At 39.6% G+C, this 25,043-nt stretch overlaps 1 protein-coding gene and 2 non-coding genes across 3 annotated transcripts in view; all 3 read right to left on the bottom strand.

Annotated features, from left to right (window-relative positions):
* Positions 1 to 3,409: 3,409 nt before the first annotated feature.
* trnav-cac (transfer RNA valine (anticodon CAC)) lies at positions 3,410 to 3,482 on the bottom strand. The gene has a single exon. It is a non-coding gene; the product is annotated as a tRNA-Val (tRNA).
* Positions 3,483 to 3,628: 146 nt separating this feature from the next.
* trnad-guc (transfer RNA aspartic acid (anticodon GUC)) lies at positions 3,629 to 3,700 on the bottom strand. The gene has a single exon. It is a non-coding gene; the product is annotated as a tRNA-Asp (tRNA).
* Positions 3,701 to 7,863: 4,163 nt separating this feature from the next.
* The window catches only part of man1a1 (mannosidase, alpha, class 1A, member 1), a 110,341-nt gene continuing 93,161 nt past the window's right edge, over positions 7,864 to 25,043 (bottom strand). The window contains exons 8-12 of the mRNA XM_026922803.3: positions 23,350 to 23,465; positions 20,838 to 21,057; positions 17,446 to 17,618; positions 15,424 to 15,539; positions 7,864 to 11,614 (exon numbers count right to left, since the gene is read on the bottom strand). Of these exons, the coding sequence (XP_026778604.1) occupies positions 11,485 to 11,614; positions 15,424 to 15,539; positions 17,446 to 17,618; positions 20,838 to 21,057; positions 23,350 to 23,465 (755 nt within the window). The 3' untranslated portion in view covers positions 7,864 to 11,484. The remainder of the gene's footprint in view (positions 11,615 to 15,423; positions 15,540 to 17,445; positions 17,619 to 20,837; positions 21,058 to 23,349; positions 23,466 to 25,043) is intronic.

The following is a 25,043-nucleotide window of genomic DNA, read 5'->3' as shown; positions in this document are numbered from 1 at the left end:
AAAATGATAGATTATAATTTATTTCTTAAATAATGTATTTCTTACAGAAAGAAGTCATCTTTGGTCATGGCACCTTACACAAACTAAACTTTTATGCATTTACAAAATTCTATACTTTCTATCAAGGAAACAGACAAAAGCAGTGACAGTCGGTAGTCCTGAAGGAAACAGTTACTCGCTTTTATTTTTTACTTGTAAATATCACCAAGAAGAGAGTTTAAAACAGAGAACGAGGATGGGCAAGCGAGGGACAAACAGTGGTAATCAGTGATCGGTTGTTGAGAACAATGGGGATCAGTGATTGGTCATTGGGAACAATGGTGATCAGCATTTATCAATGGTGATGAATGCCATCGGGTTAGATAGCTACCTGTGTTGTGTCCTGACTTGTGTATAGTGTGTCTGTTTTTGTCTTTCAGATTTTTTGCATTATAATACAGAGTACAGAGCAGTAGGTAAGGAGGCCAGCTGTCCACCATTGACATAGATGATTTAGCAAAATGTAATATCAGTCGACATGGTGCTAAGGTCCAACTACTGAGTTTAGTGATATGATTTTAAAAGAAACTATTTCATGATGTACTCTCTGTGAACAAAGCTTTTTGAAATTGTTTTGTGGAGCCAGATTTATAAAACTTAAGTCTCATCTGATATCCAGATGTTACAGAAAAGGACAATAGAATTTTCCTAAATTAATTGCCATTTTAGCCATTTTAGGATATTTGCCATTGGAGGAATTATACAGAACCAGATGTTTACCTTCCAGCATTTTTTGATTCAGCTCTGATTGCAGACCTTAACTCAGGTCTCTAAACTGGTGATAGGAGAAGTATCCAGCTAAACTGGGATAAGCACAGAGCAAGTGTCCGGTTTTGTGGATCCACATGACACACTAACCAGAAATGTTAAGTTTTATGTAAAGTACAAGTGCTAAGTCCTAAAAACAATTATATATTTTAATATAATTATAGATTAGAAGGATTATCTAACTTTATTTACTTTATCTCTGACAGAAGTGGGGGGAAGTGTTGCTATCATGGTTTCTGTAGTGTAGTGATTATCACATTCGCCTCACGCGCGAAAGGTCCCCGGTTTGAAATTGGGCAGAAACATAAGGATAGTTTTGGTCACTTCTTTGAACAGCAGAAACTTCACACCACATACAGTATATTCAACAAAGGGAACAAAGGGAAAGGAGCTAAAGCACTCTTGTAAAGTCACTAGAAGATGTCATTATTGTATATTATTTATAAATTGGCGTATCAAATTACAAATTACAAAAATGATATTTACAAGTAATAAAAGCGAGTAACTGTTTCCTTCAGGACTACTCACTGTCGCTGCTTTTGTCTGCTTCCTTGGTAGAAAGTATAGAATTTTGTAAATGCATAAAAGTTTAGTTTGTGCAAGGTGCCATGACCAAAGATGACCTCTTCCTGTAAGAAATAATATGCAATGGCATCTTCTAGTAACTTTATAGGTGTGCTTTAGCTCCTTACCCTTTGTTCCCTTTGTTGAATATACTGTATGTAGTATGAAGTTTCTGCTGGTTCTTGGTTTACAGAAGTGACCAAATTTACAGCCATGTTACTGCCCGGTTTCGAACTGGGGACCTTTCGCACGTGAGGCAAATGTGATAATCACTACACTACAGAAACCACAATAACTAAGCTCCTCCTCACTTCTGTCACAGCTAAAATAAGATCTATAATTACTTTCTTGACAGCTGCGTCAGCCATCCAACACCAATATTGTCCAGTAACATCAATCGACATGGTGCTAAAGTCCAACTACTGAGTGCCAGTGTTAGGTATGTTCCATCACATGGTTTTACATTTACATTTATGGCATTTGGCAGACGCCCTTATCCAGAGCGACTTACAATAGTGCTTTGAAGTCTATCAAAAATACATTCTGATATTGGCTCACTAGGTCACAAACTAGGTATACCATCAGTCCAAACCTCTGTTGGGGAGGTTATTTATTTATTTATTTTTTGGTTTGTTTTTGTGAAAGTGCTAACTTAAGTACATTATGAAGAGGTAAGTCTTTAGACGTCGTTTGAAGACTGCCAGTGACTCAGCTGTTCGGACATCTAGGGCAAGTTCATTCTACCACCTTGGTGCCAGAACAGAGAAGAGTCTCGATGCATGCCTTCCTTGTACCCTGAGAGATGGTGGGATCAGTCGAGCAGTGCTAGAGGATTGGAGGGAGCGTGGTGCCATGCGAGGTGTGATAAGTGCTTTGAGATAAGTGGGTGCTGGTCCGTTTTTGGCTTTGCAGGCAAGCATCAGTGTTTTAAATCTGATAAATCTGATTAAATCAGCTACAGGAAGCCAGTGGAGAGAGCGCAGCAATGGGGTGGTGTGGGAAAATTTAGGAAGGTTGAAAACCAATCGTGCAGCTGCATTCTGGATCAGTTGCAGAGGTCGAATGGCGCTCAGATTGGACAGTTGATTGTCCATGGTTACCCCAAGGTTGCGTGCAGTAACCGAAGGCGAGATCAGAGAATTGTCTAGGGAGATTGCAAGAAACATGAGTGTCTGAGGGAGGGAAGAAGAGGATGAGTTGAATGTCATCTGCATAGCAGTGGTATGAAAACCCATGTGAGGATATGACCGCACCAAGAGATTGAGTGTAGAGGGAGAACAGAAACTATTCTGTATAGTGTACAGTTAGTATAGTGGACTGTTTTAAAAGAAACTATTTCATAATGTGTAGTTAACTATTTAAGCTAATGGCATTTATCACCATATCTAAGTTCAAACACAAAAAAACTTGACATTAATCAAAACAACAAATCTAGCGACTTTTTAAGCAGACTTTAGTGGCTGTCTTGAACTCGAGCTCTCCAGCTGCTGTTATATGAGTTGAGAGAGCAGGTTCGCTCAACTCACTATCAGGGTGTAATGTCTGACAACCAATCACTGATCACCATCATTCCTCATGACTAATCACTGATCACCAGTGTTCCTAATGACTAATCAGAAGAGAGTTTAAAACAAAGAATGAGGACGTGCAAGGGAGTGGAATCAGGTTAGTTCCTGTTGTCAGTCAAATTATAGCATAAAAGTTTAGTTTGATCAAGGTGCCATGACCAAAGACTTCTTTCTGTAAGAAATGCACAATGTAAGAAATAAATTATAGTCTATTATTTTCTATTTTGCTAAAAATTTCTATTCTATTCTATTTTATTGTATTCATATACTTAAGCGAAAATCTTCAATCTTCATGTATCCTAATTTGTAATTTGATATGCCAATGAATAAATAATATGCAATGGCATCTTCTAGTGACTTTATAAGCCTGCTTTAGCTCCTTTCCCTTTGTTCCCTTTGTTGAATATACTGTATGTAGTGTGAAGTTTCTGCTGGTTCTTGGTTCACAGAAGTGACCAAAATTACAGCCATGTTTCTGCCCGGTTTCGAACCGAGGACCTTTCGCGTGTGAGGCGAACGTGATAACCACTACACTACAGAAACCATGAGAACTAAGCTCCTCCCCTCTTCTGTCACAGCTAAAATAAGAGGGAAACTAGAAGTGGAAGTCTGTAATTACTTTCTTGATACGCTGGATTAACTTATATACAGTGTGTGTTTGTTTTTAGGGGAAAGAAAAGTGAGAGTTTCTCCCCGTCGGGGAATCGAACCCCGGTCTTCCGCGTGACAGGCGGAGATACTGTCCACTATACTAACGAGGAGGGCGGCGGAACACGATGGTTTCTGTTCGGGTCTAGTCTGGGCTCCTCAGCTAAAACTCCCTAAACTGTTTCCTATTCATTCTCTATGGTGATCAGTCATGAGGAATTATGGTGATCAGTGATTGGTTGTTGGGAAACAATGGTGATCAGTGAGTGATTAGTCATTAGGAACACTGGTGATCAGTGATTAGTCATGAGGAATGATGGTGATCAGTGATTGGTTGCGAGCAGTCAGACATTACACACTGATAGTGAGTTGAGCGAACCTGCTCTCTCAACTGGTGATAAATGCCATTAGCTTAAATAGATCACTGTGTTAACTACACATTATGAAATAGTTTCTTTTAAAACCATACCACGGAACATACTTAACACTGGCACTCAGTAGTTGGACTTTAGCACCATGTCGATTGACGTTATTGGACAATATTGGCGTTGGATTTTGGTGACTTCTGTGAACAGCAGAACCTTCACACCACATACAGTATATTCAACAAAGGGAACAAAGGGAAAGGAGCTAAAGCACGCTTATAAAGTTACTAGAAGATGCCGCTGCATATTATTTCTTACAGAAAGAAGTCATCTTTGGTCATGGCACCTTGCACAAACTAAACTTTTATGCATTTACAAAATTCTATACTTTCTATCAAGGAAGCAGACAAAAGCAGTGACAGTGAGTAGTCCTGAAGGAAAGTTACTCGCTTTTATTACTTGTAAATATCACTAAGAAAAGATTTTAAAACAAAGAATGAGGACATGTGAGGGAGTGGAATCAGGTTAGTTCCTGTTGTCAATTAAATTATAGCAGATATAAAGAGTCGTTCCCACACTAGCCGCTCTTTCTCTAATAAGACGAAAACACGCAAGTCATATTTATAGAGAAAGCGCAAAACCGCTCTCCTGACTCTCCCAAAGCACTGACACTGGAGACTCCTTCCAGAAATGCTAATTAAATGCCTTTCATTACTGACCAATCAATTCAGCAGTCCTTGTATAACGGATGCTCCACATAATCTAGGACCAATATTAAACAGATTACAAAAAGGTCTTGTTATTTAACAAAGAAACCTGTATAATTGTTGATATGAATTTTTTTTTTTTCCCTTATAAGACAACTCAATACGGGTACAAAAGTAGACTTTGTTTTTAAAAAATGTTGAGGAACATAACTGTGATGTGATGTACATATTTTTAGAGCAAGTATGTACTAAGTGCTAGACACGGTTCATATATCTGCGACAAAGTTTTTTTTTTTTTTTTTAATGCAAGAGAAAGAAATTATACTCTCCATGAATGCTTAATGAAACATATTTAAAATGCCAGTTCTGACCCCAAGGCCTTTAACTTTCTTTAAAAAAAATATCACCAATGACACTTTAACTTTTTTTCACTTTTCATTCAGTTCCCAAGAATTTGTATTTGTATAATGTTAGAATATTTCCACAGCTTTTGCATAAATCTCCAAACATCCTGTGCACAGGATCACTATCAATCACAACCAATGACGATCATTTATTTGGTCCTTTCTGAACCTCCAGTACTAAAGACATTCATTTTACTGTGCATACATTCGTTTTTTTTGGACCACACTCATTAACAGACTGAGCCTGAAGTAATCCATTTGCAGCCATTTTCTAGTAAAATCTAATGACCAGTGTACGCTTGAATTTCAAAAGACAAATTCTAAGCCACTGGCCCTTCATATGTGAAATGATTCGCAGTATTCAGTGGAACCTTGTATTTTGTTACCTTGCTCTATGGGTGAGTGACGTATCATACACCGTTCGCTGTGTCAGAGAAATTCATCTGTAGCTGTAGGTAAGGTGATAGAATTAATGAGAATTACATCAGACAGGCAGCGATCTGGCTGCTAGAGGAGGAGATTAGCATACTGATAGCTTTATATTTCGGCAAGGGCAGATTTATGCATGGCTCTGCCTTCCTTTTAGGACATTCAGTTCCCTTGGCTGCCATTATACGTGACTGGAAACAAATTTTGCAAGGCAAAATTTCACACAGAACAATGTGCACAAAAGGAAATCTACAAAACAAGTGGATTTGATTAAACAAGACAAAATGTTGGGTTTGTGCTTTACCCTGTTAAAGGTTGTTACACCACAGCACTGAAGGTGTTGATTCAATTTCCATACCAGCAGCTCTGACCATAGTTCCAGGAGTAATGCGCTGGTTCTAATACCAAAACGACCGTTTCTATAGTAACAGCTCATTCACAGGGACTATTTAGTGGACAATACACATAATCAACGCCTAATACTACCTTTTTAATAATTTTTCAGTCTTAACTTTACACATGCACTAACGCAGTGGTTTGTTGAAAAACATGACTCGTGACGTATTTAACAAGTATGAATATATGCCATAATGTGTGCATAAAGATCTGCAGGTGATAAACTGCAGTGCAGCTTTTAGCAGCTCTCTGATTTAGGAAGCAGACAATAACCAAACAAGCACAGGGACGTGACGAGGTGTGTTTCCGTGCCTCTTTGTTCAGAAACATCAGACTGTCATAATGTCAATGTAAGCAAGTCGTCTGTGTTTAATAAGAGATATTCAACATCTGTGCATCCCGTATGCTATACATAACAAAACTGCAGCGTATGGAAAAAAGTCATAAAGTTTAACTGTCTAATCTGATGAAAGAAAGTAAGTTCGCATTCCTCATAGGATTTCAATTGTTACTGTTGTTTTTGTTTACAAGAAAAAAAGATCTAAGCTGTTAAAAATGAAATGTGGTGTATCTTGCAAATGCATCTATCCAAAACATAAGGCAAAATCAACATTAAAAACTGGAAAAACTATTAATATCCTACCATACACTACTGGACCAATGATTTTTCATTCTTGAATTACTAAAATATTGTTAGTGTTGGAAAATTTCTGTAGTACAAGAGGAATAAAACACTTTGGGACATGCTGTTATAGGAAAATAATCAACTCTGAGTTGGTGACTGTAACTCCGCTTCATCACACTATCCTGTTGTTGATTATTTTCCTGTAAAAGCACTCCCACAAAATGGTAAAAATTAAACGTGGACGTACCTTGCAAAACTAACAATCCAAAAACAAAGCCAAATCAACATTAAAAAATATTTTAAATTGATATTTTGCCTTGAAGCCCATTGGGCGAAAAGGGAAAGAAAAATTTCTGATTTTTTCCTCCCAATGTTAATATATTAACATACACTACTAAACCTTTTTTTTTTTTTTTTTTTAAACTTTATACTAATGAACCCCTGTGAAGAAGAAAACACAGCGTCTTGTTGATATAACTTAAATTTCATCGGCTTCATTTTGTCGTAAGGGTGTACATACTTTTGCACATAATCCAAGAACTCTCCAAGTCAAACTACACTACAATTTTATATTAAAAGATTATTTTATTCACAATAGAATTGTAACAAATATAGTTTATCAAAAAGATTTCTGCTGCTCATTAATATAATTTATTCCATAAGATCATAATTTCTTTTTTTTTTCATATAGAAACGTTTAGTGGCAGTTTGCCAGAATGGAATATGTACATTATAAGAATGAAAAATGGAAATGATACACGAAAAACAGACTCAAACCCCCCCCCTCCCCCCACCACAAAAAAAAAAAAATTAATCTGCATATGATTTAAAAAAGAAAAGAACAGAGAAGAAGAAAACACCTATGTGCAATGGAATGATTATCAGAAATATTGTACATTTACAATTCTGAAGTTGTCACATAAAATTAAATTCACAAACAATAAAAGGCAATGCAAAATAGTCAACACAACATCGTAATCACAATTCCATCTTTATAGGAAAGCAGATGCAAGGAAACGTCCAATCGTGGCCTGCATTTGCAATTTTTTCACAAGCTAGCAAGTCAGGTTATGCTAGCAAGCTGTATTTCACAATGGCTAATAATTCAGTATGAGAATACGGGCTGATAATTAAAAAAATTTTTATACTCTATTTTGAAAATCTGAGGCCATTCTGATATATTTAGATAGCGATTCACGTCAAATAACAGTGTCAAGTTTCAGTGCAGTTCAAGTTTTGCTCTACAGTGATAAAAATTCATCAAACCTTATATATATATATATATATATATATATATATATATATATATATATATATATATATATATATATATAATTTGTCTTAAATTGGTTTATATATATATATATATATATATATATATATATATATATATATATATATATAAAAAATCTTACATATATGTTTAACATTTATATTTCATACTTTACATTTATTATTTACATGTAAATACAGGATATTAACAAGTAATGTGAAATATTTCAGTCAACACTGAAATGTAAGACTGTTGCTGAAAGGAAATTTCTACCTTTCTGTGAATGGTGTTCAAAAAGTATCAGCTATAATGGCCTCAAATGTTCAAAAAAAGAGAGAATACAATACAATAAAATGTTACAGTATTGAACGAAGGGCTTGCCTTTGATTCCGATGGAAAAGATGGAGGTGTTTTGTTGCTGCTTGTTAGCGCTGATGTTAGCAAACTTATAAGCAAGCCATTTAGAGGTGCAGGTGCTCGCGTTTCCCTTTGGTCTTAGTGTTACAGACCCGCGTCTGTCACTCTTTGGATCTCTTACATGACGTGATATGACATGCAGTTTATCATTCGTACACCATTAACCTCCTCTTTTCCAAGATGAACAAAAATGACCAAGGTTAAACTCGATACTGAAGTGCTGATTAAAACAAGGGGAAGTGTTTATATGAGATCTCAGTACTACTGCTTTACACCTCAATCATGATGTGAAGCTAATGGTAGGAAGGGCGTGCACACACACAATATCCTTTTTTTTTTTTTTTAAAGAAAATACAAACATACACAATTTTCTACACAATTAACCAGTCCAAACCTGTCCAAAGTTAGCTTCTTATAGTTTTGTGCTGGAGCTATGATGCTAATGTAGCTAGCAAGTAATGAAAGTCAGACTCACCTAAATATCTTTTGTGTTAAAATATTCAGATTCAGACTTCGCCCAGTTCTTACTGATGTGGTTTAGTGCACAGTGTGACTTTTACAGACATGAAGAAAACTTCACAAAGAAGCTAAGCACTGTATTGTAATTGAGGCGGCCATCTTGGAAAACCAGAAGCACTTTTTTTTCCTCCCTTAATGCACTTTGGTATCGTTCCACCCTCTAGCAGGGTGTGGAAAAACTCTAAGCTAGACTGTTTCCTGATTATTTGATATTTTTGCAGGGCATGGAAAACATGGAATTTGGCGTGCCTTAGCATGGATGTGTTAGTGCGAAAAAAAAATGGATTTCATAGCTTAGATTCTTGTGCTTATATTACTCTGACAATACCATATTCACATTTAAGTTTTTTTTTTTTAATTTGCAATTTTTTCAGGAGCGCCTTTAAATTCCATACTAAACCCTTCCTTGGCTCCGCCTCCCAAAATATAAAGCCAGAAAGCTGGAAGTGATACGAATGATAATATAGTTCTATGTTGAACTTATTTACAAAGAACTTGCTTATTAAAAATACCACAGTGCTGTTGATTTCTCAATTCTGATTGGTCAGAAGGTGTTGATTAATTTTCTATAACAGAAGCTCTGGGTGTAATTCTGACTGCCAGGTTTATATTAATACACTTGTTCTAAAATGTTATAGTTTCAATAGGACCAACTTGCACAGTGACTTGTATGATGGACGCTTTACATAAACGGATTAAAAACGTGCATAAATTTTTGATATTCTGAGGAACTTCTCTGTGAGATGTTCATGTAATATTTTTGGAAGGAGTCTCCAGTGTTAGTGCTTTGTAAGTTTTCAGAGAGAACGCCTTAACTTTGTCTTATTAACTTTAAGAGATGATGGTGAGGGAACGACTGTTTAGAGCTGCTATAACATTCAACATTATTAAAGGTAGCTATAAACAGAAAAGCATGACGTTCTTTAATAAACAAAAAAATATAAGCGTTGGCAAATTGCTGTCCTATAAGAGATAAAAAAAAAAAAAAAACGCTTATGGATGTGCTGTTACTGTAAACTAATCAACTTTGGGTGGTAAGGGTAACCCTGCTTTACTTTGGGCCGCATTACACCACCCCAAAGTGTTTAATTCCTTACTTTAATAATGAAGAAAGTATATAAAAACATTCTGGGTATGTATTTATGCAAATGATTTAGCTACATTAGCTACATTGTAGCTCCAGGGCAAAACTAAAGAAGCAAACAAATCATAGGTGAGGTGGACTACTACGTACGGTCAGCTCTCACCCAGATGCAGAGAGGTTGTGTAAATTGCAGTACAGCACAGTTTCCAACAAGACCTGATGTTGAAAAGCACAAACACACAAACTGCTTGCTATGACTTTTGCCAGCTGTGGCAGTTCCCAGTATTAAAATCACTGTGTGTGTGTGTGTGTGTGTGTGTGTGTGTGTGTGTGTGTGTGCGCGCGCGCGTGTGTGTGGGGGAATGTGTGTGTTTTATCCAGTGTAATCTACCACTATCATTATGTGTATGTGTATGTCTGCTTTCTTTGAATCTATTTGCTAATTCCTTATGTGTGCTTTCTGCGTTCCACACCAATAGGTTTCACTCACTTTCTCCAATCAAAACAAAACAGAAAAAAACATCATTCCACAAATTTTGTGCTTTCATGATAAAAGAAAGCAGAAACAATAACACAAGATAGGCAGAAATAATCTTCACTTCACATTTGGTGGTACATTCAGACATAATAGTTCAGTCTAGTGGATTGATGATTTGTCATGATGATTTCTCTGGTCATCATCGCCGTCATCAGCGAGGATAGTTCCTTCATCCGTGCACATATGAGGCTGAAACACTTCTTATGTCACAAGTTATAAATTAACACAAACTATCCTATTTTTACATGTCCGATATCTCAGCCACGCTTGATTGAGTGAACAGTAAACGTCCGAGCTTTGTTATTGAAACAGAATGTGACTAGAGGGAGAAAGGAAGCACTGACGTATGCGGTACTAGAATCAAACAGGATGTTGTTGTGAGATTTGTACCTAACATACCAATTACGTCAAGTCATCCAAGTTCTCTTTCAGGCTGTGAATGTCTTCTGGTCCTCATATGTTTTCCTGGAATTCTGAGGACAGACAACTGAGAGAGGACAAAAAAAAAGAAAGAAACAAAAACAACAAAAACCCCGTACTCTTCCTGAACTTCATCAGTTCTGTCATGAAATCACTTACAATAGCAGAACAGTTGGTCATTAAGCTAAAAAGGCACTAGTTAACTCCATATCACTACCTTGCAGTTGTGATTGACAGAAAAAAACCCACACACTTTATAGAAATCAAACACTATGAATTATCAGAATCAAACAAATGTTTAACAAACTCACGCAGCATGACAGCTGTGGGCTGAAATATGGCTTTGTTTTTGCGTGATGTGTGTGAGGATGAGAAATATGTGATAAACAATCAAGTGGAGATGTTCCGGTCTCCTCACGGAGGAGAGAAGCTCGTTCGGACCTGCGAGGCTCAGAAAGAGGACCGAATCAAGGATCGGGGTGAGAAAGGAGGGGGGCGGGGTTCAGGAGAAGGGCAGCATGCACACTGCTTCTAAAAGATGGTGGGGAAGATGCTCAGCCCCGGGGAGACCTGCAGGACATGTATGGGTGGAGGGGGGGGCTCAGCGGGTTCAAAGGTCAACTGCATTGCCCGCTTTGCTGGAGATTGGGGCTAGAGGTCCGAGCACTGCTCACAGCTGGAGACGTCCCTGCAGGGCTTTGTGGGGAAACGTGAGCGCTGCTACAGCTGGTCGTTCCTGTCTAAGCTCTCTCTCTCTCGCTTTATGATGGGCAGCGGGTGAGCCTCGGTGTTGAAGACCCAGTGCTCAAACGGCAGGTGGTCATCATCAGAGAACAGCAGGTACAGATACCTAAAACACACGCACACACACACACACACGCACACAGAGATGAGTCAGTGCTTAAAGGAAAAATACACCCAATTAAGCATTACCCACAATGCTGTTTGACGGGTTTTAGCCCTTGCTTCAAGTCTACCTAAAGAGATCGATGCAGCGGCACTTTATTCCTTTACACTGTCCAGCTCTCTCACTTCCTCAGATCAGCTTCCAAAGCTGTAACTTTCATGTTAATACCATCATCAAGACCATCGCGGCAAACGCTAAGCAGCCAAACCGTGAGTTTGCGTCATACAGTACACATACAGTAGCTGCAGTGCATTCTGGGATGTTGTCTCTATATACATTTAATGAGAGGTCAAATAGGACAGGACAAAATGAAAACACAGTTGAGTTTTATTCAGTTTTTTCCCGAGTTAAGCAGTACATAGGAACTAATTGTGGGTAGGAACTAAATTTGCGAGAAGGGGAATGAAAAATGTTGTATGACACGCGCCATACGATTGGTCCGAGGAAACATTTGAGCCAATCGTTTGGATTTGCGCTTTACCGCATCGTACCTAATTTGCATAACACTGAGAAAGTCTCAACTCGCACGTCACTTGTTGCTGTTTTGCTTGCCGTTGTTGATGAAATCGCGGCTCTGTGAAAATGAATGGACGCCTGACGCTTTGTCATGTGCTAGTGTGAACGCACCTTGAGTCTTCTGGTTCCTTTAACGCTGATGCGGTTATCAGACTGAAGCTGAAACAATTTTCTCTGTTCTGCTCTTTTATGTACATGTATACAATGTTACGATTAACGCACAGAATTCAGAAAGTATTCAAACCCCTAGCTTTGAGCTAAATTTCAAGTGTCATAGCAAAGGGTCTGAATACTTGATATTTCAGTTTTTTCTTTTAAACAAATTTGCAAAGTTATCACAAATCTGGTTTTTGCTTTGTCATGTGAAAAAAAGGAGGAGTCTGAATACTTTCAGAATGCACTGTACCTTTTTTAAACCATCCGCCATTTTAATGCTTCAAGTGTACTTATGCATCTTACTCTGAGTGACCTATCAGGAGGTGTCGGTTGTGAGCTGTGCTATTTTGTGGTGTGTTTGACTGTACGTGGTCCTCGGTGCTGCTTGTCACTAGCTCTTCGATGTGTTGACTCAGGCGTCGAGTTCACTGGGTGATTTGCTTTTGTTCTCGTGCCTTATAAACAGTACGGAAACGACTCAACCGAGGCGGCACCTCACACCAGTGGACTGAATAAAAAAAACAGTATTTATGTTTCCCTTGGCTGAGAAGAGCGCGACATGTTTACAGCCGCCTGGAGAGTGATGGTGTAAAGTTTCACGAGCGCTGCTCGCACATCAATAGCAGAAGAGTGCAGGGGCTGTGTTCAGAGAGCCAAGTGACACTCGATGATATTTACAGCCTATAAACGGAGAAGCTGGAGCTGCTGCTGCTGCTGGCAGTCGTCTCTGATGCTGCGCTGACCTTGCATGTGCAACTCTGTATCCGTCTTTCTTGATCACTCTCCCTCGCTCTGTCTGCGTCTGTGTCAAAGCTTCACCTGGCTCTCCTGCTGCATCTGTCAGCTCTCACCATCTGTGTGTGTGTGTGTGTTTTAACCTGAGCGTCTCACGGAGCTCAACATCCAACAGCGGGATACCGACACACACTACCTCTCTACACAGAGCTGGATCAACCACTGCTGTGTGTTGAAACGGACATTTTCAGTCATGCTGTGCTTCTCCTGTGTGTGTGTTGGAGCGAGGTGGCCAATGAGCCAGTATCCATTTAAGCAAATGGCTTTACGATGCTTTTAGAATTTTTTCTATCAGCATTTGCCAATACCTATATATATATATATATATATATATATATATATATATATATATATATATATATATATATATATATATATATATGTATTTATGGATTGAATGTTTGAAGGCGGGGGTTTATACACACACACATATATATATTCGAAGGCGGAGCTTATATGTATATATATAAGCCTTCAAACATTCAATCCAACAGCTGCATCTTGTTCATCTCTTCCAGCTGCATTACACCATAGCATTGTTGAATTCTCGATTCTGATTGGTCAGAAGGTGGTGAGTAATTTTCTAAAAGGTGTGTAATTATTGATATGGTGATGTTTCTTTAACATGTTAAAAATTCCACGAATTAGAAGCTGCACCAGTGAAGATGATGATGTTAAGAACGGGTCTGGAGCAGCACAGTGGTGTGTGTCACCTCTGCAAGTAACATCTGGAACTGTAGTTCTCCTCTACAAGATTGTGAGCTTTCGGTCAGAGCGTTGTGTTTTAAGCATCTGAGTGCGAGCCAGAGGATAAGTGAAAGAGTTGTGTGACTCCCAGACAGAGAAACACTGCAGAGCTGAATATTAACACTAAGTGTGAGAGGAGCTGAATGCTGTTGCTCAGCTAACACTGCTCACACTGGCTCTATATTATTAACACACACACACACACACACACACACACACTCAAATGTCTCCCCTCACACTTGAGTAGGAGAGGGAGAGAATGTAATCAAGCAGTGTCACACATTCAAGTACATCCCCATACACATATGCATTGTCATGCTTACACACCCACACACACACACACATGCTATCCTCATGAGGATATTCCACTGACATAATTATTACTGTAGGTAATTAAAGCCAAATCCACAAACAAAAAAGCTAACAAACAGAATAAAAAAACCCTCGTCCACACGTGGTCAAAAGTGTGCCACATTTCACACACTACAATACACACAAACACAGACACACACGCATAAAGACACACAGACACCCAGTCACGCACACACAAATTCACACATAGTAACGCACATAGTCAAACACACAAACATACAGACACACAAACATACACAAACACACAAAAACAGGCATGTCAACACACAAATACAGGCACACACACACACACTTACATACACAGACACACACACTCATATCACATCTGTATAATGGGATTTCAGAGGTGCCAACACTGTTAACAGAAAAAAAAATCCAGCAGGCAGAGAGAAAACACAAACTCCCTAATGCATACCAAAAAAGGCTTTTTTCCCCCAGATGTGTGGAACACAACAGTGAGAAATAAGCAGCTCCTCCATTTTTTTTTACTGAGCAAAGTATTGCTTTTATTGGCTCACAAGCCAGAGGATCATGAACTCACAGGTTAAAGTTTATCCAGATAATGATGACGCACAGCAAAAGTAACCGCTAGCAGAAGCGAATGTGTTTTTCCTGTCCCGTGTCCTTCTCCCATGTGAACTGGCTTTTCCGCTGAGTGAATTTTATCTCCTGCTTTAGCTGAGTGTGTGTGTGTGTGTGTGTGCTCATTCTGCTAAAATCCAGTCTGAAAGCTGAGAGAGCTGAAAGCTTACATTACTGGTAAAGATAAGCTGATAATGCTCCTCAGTTTGAGTGTGGAAAAGGCTACGCTTGACAAAAAGTGGACTAAGTGTGAACAGAATGATGTGAAACAAATGACGCAGACAGAAATACGCCAGCGTGAAGCAGAAACCAGAACAGAATGGAGAAATGAATCTGGACAGAAACGAGGAGGTTTTTTTCTCAGGAAAAAGCAACAAGTACTACAGTTCTAGCTTGTTGTGTGTGTGTATGTGTGTGTGTGTATGTGTGTGTGTGTGTGTGTGTGTAAAGGCGAGATGAGAACTTGGACGTCTGGATTTCACACAGTTTAACAAGACAAACAGATTATGAAGAAACAAATGCACCACACTGACCCCTCTGATTCTGTGTGTGTGTGTGTGTGTGTGTGTGTATAAACCACTTACTTTAGCGTCTCAGCCAGGTAGAAGCTCTGCTGGACGTCATCGTGGTTAGGAGTGTTGCTGTAGACATCCCTCAATCCACTGTAACCTCCCTCAACCCTACAGTGCTGCTCCAGAGCCTGAACACACACACGCACACACACACACACGCACACACAGTTAATTGGACAACAATCAGTAATATTCCACTTACGAATAATTTTTTGCAGACTCTTTAAGTTAATAAACAACAATAACAACATTAATAATAAGTAAGGAATAAAACACTCAGGTTTGTGCGGTTATAGGAAAATAATCAACGACGGAGTGGTGTGATGCAGCCTGAACTGGAGTTACTGTTACCACCCAGAAGTTGATTATTATTACAATAACAGGAAGTGTTTTATTCCTCTTATGCCACAGCAATTTGGCAATGACTACATTTATAAAAAAAACAAAACAAAAAAAAAAAAAGATTGTTTTGCACTTGAAACTTTTTATCCATTTATAGTTACATGTGTTGTATAAAATGTGTTTAAAGTAAACATGACCTAGGTTAACATGTCAATCTCAGTGCTTTTAAAGGCCGCTGGCTTCATGCTTCAAGAATCATGCAGAGCAAGCACAAATACGCAGCAATGTGCTTCACTCCTCGAGTCTATCAGCTCTCTGCTCAAGACGACTGATGCCAGAGCTCTGTGAGCCACATCTGAGCGGAAAACAAACACGCCAAAGTGTCCAGACGCTGTGCTCGAGTCTAGGAAACCTGTCGCTTGAGCTTGTCACAGCTCCATGACCTAGCATGACTGTCTTCGATTCCAAGCTGCTTGTACTTTACAGATTTCAGCTCTACACTGGCTTATTGTACATTATAGCACTTTACCAGATTTAGCATTTTGTAAACACTAGACTGCTCAATATTGGCCTGGAAACCTCTTCTCTTTTTTTGAGATGAGAGAGAAGGAGGCAGAGAGTGACGAGGTAAATTCATTCATCATTCTTCACTGAGCTCTTTATCCTTGTCAGGGTGGAGGTGGAACCTGAAGCCTGTTCTGAGAACAGTGGGTAGGAGGTGGGAATACACACTGGATTGGATGCCAGTCCATCCCAAAGCTCCATGCGCACACACACGCACACACACACAGGCAAAAAAAATTAAAAATCTTGTCTAGTAACGATATCTTGAATAAATTTACCTAATATTTCTCATTATGAGATTATTATATAACAAATCTAAGACCATGAAGACTATTTCTAGACATATTTCTAGCTTAAAATAGTCTTATACTGTTGGCAGACAATTTTGCTTCTTTCTAGAAATAAACGCTTAGAATAAACAAAAAGATCTGCCAATCGAACAAGACAATTTCAATCTAATCTTATAGTAAATTCATTTAAATCAGTAGAAATTAGCTGAATTTGCCTATATTTAAGAATTTTCCTAGGTAAGATCCCTTTTTTGCGGTATGGGGCAATTTAGCGAAGCCAATCAACCTACTGGCATATATTCGGGAGGTGGGAGGAAACCAGGAGGAAACCCACACAGACACGGAGAGAACAGCATAGAGTAAAACAAAGGAGAGAAAAGCTAAATTAAAGGACAGACAGGGTAGAGGGGAGGAACTCCGGGAATTCCAGAAATTTTAATGGAGCCTGTACATTGTGATGAAGAAATGAAGACAAAGAGATGAAAGGAGAGATGGATGAAAAAGAGAGAAGAGGTTAAAGCGCTAGAGATACACTGAGCCTGTAGCCTGAAGAGCTGTGAGCCATTCTCATGTTGTTACTACACAATTACACGCATGTGAGAACTCGGCAATCTGCGTCCCATAGAGCTGCTCTGAGCTCCAGGCCTGCACACACTCACACGGGGAAAACATACTCCCCCTGCAGCACAATGTTTGTCTGCACACACACACACACACACACACACACACACACACACACACACTCATATACTCTCAGCATACTGGATCTGAGCAGCTATACACACAGAATACACACAGTCTCAAAGTCAGATCCGAGTGTTTCAGATTTCAGTCTCACCTTGACAGCCTCCCAGCCCCACTGCCTGTATTTGGGGTCGTGAGTGAACCTCCACATGTACATGTAGGTTTCTATGACTTCTGGCCTCAGGATGAAGTATTTCTCATTCTGTCGTGTGGCGATGGCTTCCACGCCGCCGTCGAACCTGAACGCCTCGGGCCCCAGCTTAAGGTCTGAAAACAAACACACAAAAGCACACGATAAGAAAAATATTTTTTGTGTAGGACGGGACACAGAATCAGGATCTTCCAACACATAAAGCTTAAAGTAATAGTTCAGCAATATTACTGATGTGGTTTAGGACACAGATATACACATAAACATGGTGTAGCTGAAACATAAAGGGTCGGCCATCTTGAGCTGGACACGATGTGAATGATAATACAGCTACAATTTAAAGTGTAAATACGGACTCTTCATGCTATTTTACAAAGTTGTTTATTTACAAATAAAGGCAACAATTTACAGTGAATAATCATGCACTAATAACTGAATTAATACTTACTTAATTATGAACTAATGATGAGTTCAGGCATGTACTAATCATGACTTCATGCCTGAATAATGACCACCTTAAGTACATGTTTCTTAGTTAATGTATTAATTAACACGTAGGGGTAAACTAAATCAAACATTCTCTATAAGAAAGAATACGAATTAAATGTGCATAATTTCAAATTGTTTATATAATCTGCCATATGCAGCTGTGTACACAAACATCATTGATTGGATGGTGCTGGATTACTTTCCTAATTTACACTGATCCTCATTACTGAACGTAGAAAGACGCACTAATAATAAACACCAATAATTTCATCCTCGTTCATTCTCAGACTACAAGATGGAAAATAATCTTATAGAATGCTGGTTTTAAATGTTAATAGATAATAGCGTCTGCTAAATGAATAAACGTTACTGTATTTATTTCACCATTGTGGGCAAAGGAGCAGTGCCACGGGCCACTAGCCACCCGGAGCATGTACTAGTACTACAGTGGGAAATGGATGGAGAATGATCGTAGCACCCCAAAAGTGATTATTTTCCAATAATGACACATCCTGAAGTGTTTTATTCATCTTACACCACAGCAATTTGCCAGTGTGTACAGCTTTTATTTATTAAAGAATGACATGTCCTACATCCAGTAAAGTTTAAGGTTGTTTAATGTCCATTTATCACTTGCGTTATAGCAGCTATAAAATGTCGTTCCCTCACCAGCCTGACTTTTTTTCATACAAAAAAGGAACAGAGCAAAGAAACAGCTTTACCTCTGACTGTTACAAAGAGCTGACAAAGAGACTCCTCTATATTTTCCCTTGTTAAATAACAACACTTAAAAATGTGTTTTATATTAGGCCTAGTTAATTGAAATAAATCAACACTTTCTGACCAATCAGAATTGAGAATTCAACAACTCTGGTGTAATGAGAAATATTAAATAAATTTTCTTGTTTATTGTTGAACTCTTTGGAGAGGAAAATTGTATCTATCGATAATTTATTTTTAGAATAAATGAATAAATAAAATAGATACTTTTGAAGCATTTCATAACCCGCCTCCTCTCCGTTTAATTGGTTATCACACACCGCCAATCCTCCTTCTACATCACACACACGTGAGTAAAATGTTTACGAGTATTAATATGGAACGTGAGTCTAATTGCAGTTCTTTGTTAAAATCCGAAAATCCCGACAGATGGGAAAAATAGATTACTCTCACCTTTAGGCATGTTTGTCTGTAAAGGGGATAAAAATGCCAGAGATGATGAGAGGATTAAAATTTAGTATCTGAGAAAATACACTGAGTCCTGACGCTTGCGGATAGGGATGTTGGTTTTCTCTTACGTGAGCAGGAAACTTATTTTAAACATAAATGCTTCGCCTCGGAGCATCCCTGACTGCCTGGTCAACTTGTGAAACAATTTTCACGCTTTGTTACCCCGTCACTTCATTGTTCTCATTAAAATCAACAGCAAGAGATGTATTTCTGACAGACACAACAACGTCCTTGGAGCCTTAGTGCATTTCTGACTCTGAGTTTTCTTTTCTTCCATTTAAATTAAGACACTTCGCCTAAAATGAGAAGTAAAGAGGATAAACTGTATGTCACGTGACACGTTTGAGTGATCAGATTGTGTGTGTGTGTGTGTCTGTATGTGTGTGTGTGTGTGAAGAGGGTTAACAGCAGTGGATCTGGGGATAATCTGGCATTACTGCGACCCTGCTCTGTAGATGGGGTAGACGGCCGCGTCTCTACACTCTGCTCACAGTGTGCACTTGGAGTGACCTTTAGGATTAGAACATAGCCGAGAGGCAGAAAGCTCTGCGGGAAACTCCTTATCCCCCAGCGCTGAAACACAGCCAGCTATTGATCTGTTTCCTCCCAGCAGCTCTACACACACACCACAGCAGCAAAATCTCACACACACTCGCCACCTATCATCCGTCACACTGCACTGAGCAGCGGTTAATGTTTCACTCCATTGCACAGCACACATTCATAATACCGCCAATAATACCAACATTACTGCTAATACTATTAATAATAATAATAATAATAATAATAATAATAATAATATCATTACGCAGTAATGAGTGTCAAAAGATAGGCACGCCCACTAGTGACCAACACATGAATGATGAATATTTACACAGACAGCAATGGACGCATGGACATGGAGCAATTTGAGTGTCACAAGATGGCTGGCGGTATGAACGCAGGGTTAGCATGAATACTTTAACATCATCCTGTTAGTCTCTACTGCTTCAGAGATTACTTAAAGCAGACAGACGCACTGATGTTAGGATGGACGGATAGATGGATGGATGGACAGATAGATAGAGACAGAGATGAATGGCTAAACAGACAACAATGGACGGATGGATAGTCAGATAGCTAGATAGAGACAGATAGATGGGTAAATGGTTAGACAGACAGCAATAATGTATGTATGGATAGATAGATAGATAGATAGATAGAGGCAGAAAGGCAGACAGATAGATGAATGTTAGACAGACAGCAACAATGAATGGATGGATGGATGGATGGACAGACGGACAAATGGACAGACAGACAGACAGAGTCAGACAGACAAGTGAATGGTTAGACAGACAGAAACAATGGATAGATGGATGGATGGACAGAAGGATGAACAGATAGACAGACAGACAGGTGAAACAATGAATGGATGAATGGATGGACAGACAGACAGATATATATGTAGGCAGACACACAGACAGATGAGTGGATAACTGACAGAGAGACAGATGGCTACGGAACACACAGGCTGACAGACAGACAGATCAGACAGAGAGAAAGACAGATAGATAGACAGAGAGTTTAAGAGGTGATTATAATCAGGGTGTTGAGAGGTTTAGAGATGTTGCGCTCACTGGTTCTGGCGTACGACTCGTGGCACGTGCGTGCGATCTCGGCTGCCAGCTCCATCTGGTGACCAGTCTGGTCCTGAGGAGCTCCGTCAGCCCCGAGAGCGATCATCCCCCCAGCGAAGCAGGTCAGGTGACCCATCTTATGCTCGAGGAGACCCCCTTTCCATTCTGCGATGTAGGTGAGACCGCCGCTCGACTTCCGGATCAAACCCGTCTCAATGGCCTGGGGACATAAAAAGTGGACAGAAATGAAACCAGAATTAAAACCAACGAGTCAGTACGAGACGAGATTGTTTTGTCCTTGTGTGGGATGATGAGTCTGTGGAGTCACTCATATCGCGTGGGCAGCGTGTTCTTTAGCTTTCTTAACACAAAAGGCAGTCTCGAGGATGTCTGATGTCAGAGGAAAGAGCCAGGCTCGGAATAGCACAGAGCCTGAGGTGGAGAATTCACGGTCACAGCTGTGCGGCGGCGCCATGTTTTTCCATCAGAAAGACAACAAATTTCAATCTACTCTGCCTAAATCACCTACATGGAGCGCTTCGATTGAAATGTCCTCCTGTAGCAAGGGCAACAAATCCCGCTGCATAAACAACTCGCCGTCTCCCCCGCCTCATCCACTCACCTACGTGCATCTGCTGTCAAACTGATTATTTCTATAACTTGAGAATACAGAGAAACCTTAATAGCTATTTTTTTTCCTAAATTGGATTGTCAGTATTTAAGATTTAATATTAAAGGAGTACTCAACTGTTTAACTGCATGTGTAGCATATGCCTTATAACCAAAGACCAGAATTCAATCATGTTGTTTTCCTGTATTGTGCAATCAATAAAAAAACGTGCACTCAAATGGGGCAGCTGTTCAATTTCCATCAATAAACATTCAAAATTCGTGAATATATCCTACACCCTTTATACACTAATAATAAAGGTATGAAGCAGATATGTAAGAAAGTCTTACAAAAGCGGTATGGAGTTTTATCCAACTTTTTTTCCAACACTGGAGCAATTTTTGAAAAATGTGGTTATTTAGGCTTTTGAGATTGTTATTGGTTTCTTTGTACAATCCAATCCAGACAACTACTACTAATAGTAGTACCCAAAGTAGTTCCATCTGTGAAAGAGTGATTTATACAGATATAGAGTTTAATCTACAAAAAAAACCCTTTTCAGAAAGAATTCATAAAATTTATTTATTTATTTTTTTTAATAAACGATTGACACCCCAACAGCTGCCCTTAGACATCCACTATAAGTGAAAGTGCAGTGAAATGTGAAAACGCTGGACTATTCCTTTAAGATATGTCAGCTCTAAATGCCCTCGATTCAGTATGATGATTTCCCCTATTGGGGCTCATAAGTCTGCTGCTATAAATAGAGGAGTGAAGGACTCATTTCTAGGTGACTGAATGAAACGTGGTGAAGAGGAGAGCTAAAATGTCTCACTGGAGGATGAGGACGATTTGATAACAGCTGAAATGGTCAGGTGAAGGACAGGTAATGGGAAGATGGGCCAGAAGAACGTGGAGCGAGCGATAGAGAGGATAGAGTTTAAGATGCTCTCTATTCTTTTCTAATAAAGGTGTGGACTGAACGCATGGTGTGTATCAGAACAGACCTGATTTCCTCTCAGCAGTCTGTTGTTTCACTCTTTGGTTCTTGCACACACACACTCTCACACAAGTGCACACGTACAAAAAGAGGCGGTAATATGGAGAACGAAACCCACATCCTGTGTGATGGAAACAGAGGATGTGTCTCTGCTTCCTTCGAGACAGGTAAATCTAGCCGAACACCATCTTTTCGAACTGCTGCTCATGCTGTAACACACTCGGCAGAAAGCGCTATCCGCCCTCTTCCGCATACATCAGCTCACAAAAGCCTACAATTGGCTAGCGTCGCTATGATTGACAGGGGAGAAACAGAGCATGCCCCTCCCACTCAGAGAGCATGGCCAATTTTGTTCTCTTGGCTCTTGGCAACGGATGGCCATGGCATCGTTGTGATTCGAAATCACGATCTCTAAACGCTTTTCTGTTACGCCACTCGGGAGCTGCTAACTTTTTTTTTTATTAAACAAATTCAACATTTACAGTTACATGTAATGTTACGGAACATCTGTGAAACAAGTTAGAACCTGTTATTGTTTTTGCTTTAAGAGCTATAAATAGTCGTTCAACACCCTCTGGCGCTTCATGTTACCACTTTTGACTAGCGCCACGGAATTTGTTTGGCATGTTGCCACTTCACTAATCATACCAGCGAGGACAAATTCTTCTCACCACCAGCTGAGTGTTGAACCATTCTCACAACTTCCTGTCTGGGTATTTATAAGGACAATGAACACACTGCCGAACATATCGCGAAGTCTTGCCTGCATTTCAGTACACGAGCATGTGATTTGAGACACCTAGCTGAGGTTGTTAAATGTTTCCTGTGCAGTGTTTGAGAGCAGAGACACACAGATATGCACGCTGCATGGCAGCTCACACACACAGGTTGGCGGTTTTCACCTTCAGAGCGTCGTAATAGAGATTCTTGGCTTCTTCGTCTTGCTTGTCAGACATGATCCAGGCTTTGAGCAGGTACTCGTAGAAACTATCACCCAGGCCACCCACAGACACGTGATCTGGAAGATAAAATGCAGAGCACAGGGTGAGGAAAACAGTGACGCGCACACACACACACACACACACACACACACACACACACACACACACACACACACTGCACAACGCACAAACCTCATATGCACACATCTCATACACGCAGGGCATGGTCGTTTAGGGAGTGATGGATTGTGGCTGTGTGTAAAAGGTGAGATCACAACTCTGAATGAAGAAAGATCTGGGTGTTTGTGTGTGTGTGTGTTTATGTGTGTGTGTGTATACACTACAGCACAGACACCATTACAGACAGCAGGTCATGATGTCATCATGTTTTGCTCAAATGTAAAGAAGGTGAGATCCCACTTCTGAATTCACATAACAGCATATGTTTATACCACATGCACAAACACGTGAACACACACACACACACACACACACACACAGACACACAGACCATAAAGTGAATGATGTAAGAAGGTCCTTCATCGTACAGAGACACATTTTGTGTGTGTGTGGGTGTGGGTGTGTGTGTGCTTAGACGCTCTATTTATCCTTCAGCAGTCACACTGATGTAACAGCAGCAGCCACATTCCCACTGACAGCCTCTTACCAGCCCAGAGACACACACATACACATACACACACATACAGACACACACACACACACACACACACACAGACACACACACACACACACCACATGCTGGATGTCCCCTGGCTATTACTCAGCAAAATACAAAGAGACAGAACAACAGACATACACATGCAGGGAAAGAGAGAGAGAGAGAGAGAGAAAGAGAGAGGGGGGGGGGGGGGGGGAGAGAGACAGAGCAAGAAGGAGGGATACAGAAAGAGAGATAGCACAACAGAGAGAGAGATGATGGAATAAAATTGATAGAGTAAAAATGGCATGAGAGAGGTAAAGGATGAGAAAAGGGCAGGCATGGGTAGAAGGAAAGCAGAAAGGACTAAATGGAATCAGGACACAATAAAAAAAAGCAAGAGTGAAAGAACACAGGAATTCAGAAAGGCAGGAATGAAGGAAGGAGCAAATGAAGGAAAACAAACTACAGAAAAGCAGGAAGTCTGAAAAAAAGAAATGAAGGAAATGAGAGCAGGAGGAAGAAGGGAGCAATAGAAGGAGAAATAATAATAATAATAAAAAAAAACAAACAGCATGGAGTCAAAAGTGGATGACAAGAAGGTTGGAAAGCAAGATGGAAGAAAAGGAAAGAATAAAGAAACCAGGACAGAAGGAAGGAATGAAGAAATGAAAGAAATCAGCATGTTAGTCAAGGAGGAAAGAAAGAAGCGAAAAAAGCACGACAACAATGTTATAAGAAAGGAAACAAAAAATGAAGGATTAAAGAAAAGGATGGAATAAAGGAATGGAGTAAAGCAGGGGATAAGGGAATGGAGAGAATAATGAAGGAAAGAAAGCAGGAAAGCAGGAGAAAATCAGGGAAGGAAGCACAGGATGAGATGAAGGGAAGCAGGGCATTAAAGGAAGGCAGTAAAGCAGAAAGAAAGGAAATGATTAAAATTAATGCATGAGAGTATGGAGGAAAGGAAAAGATGGAGGATTTGAGGAAGAAAGAA

This window comes from Pangasianodon hypophthalmus, chromosome 19 (assembly GCF_027358585.1).
Source record: "Pangasianodon hypophthalmus isolate fPanHyp1 chromosome 19, fPanHyp1.pri, whole genome shotgun sequence".
Lineage (NCBI taxonomy): Eukaryota > Metazoa > Chordata > Actinopteri > Siluriformes > Pangasiidae > Pangasianodon > Pangasianodon hypophthalmus.
This window is presented reverse-complemented; position numbering and strand designations above follow the sequence as displayed.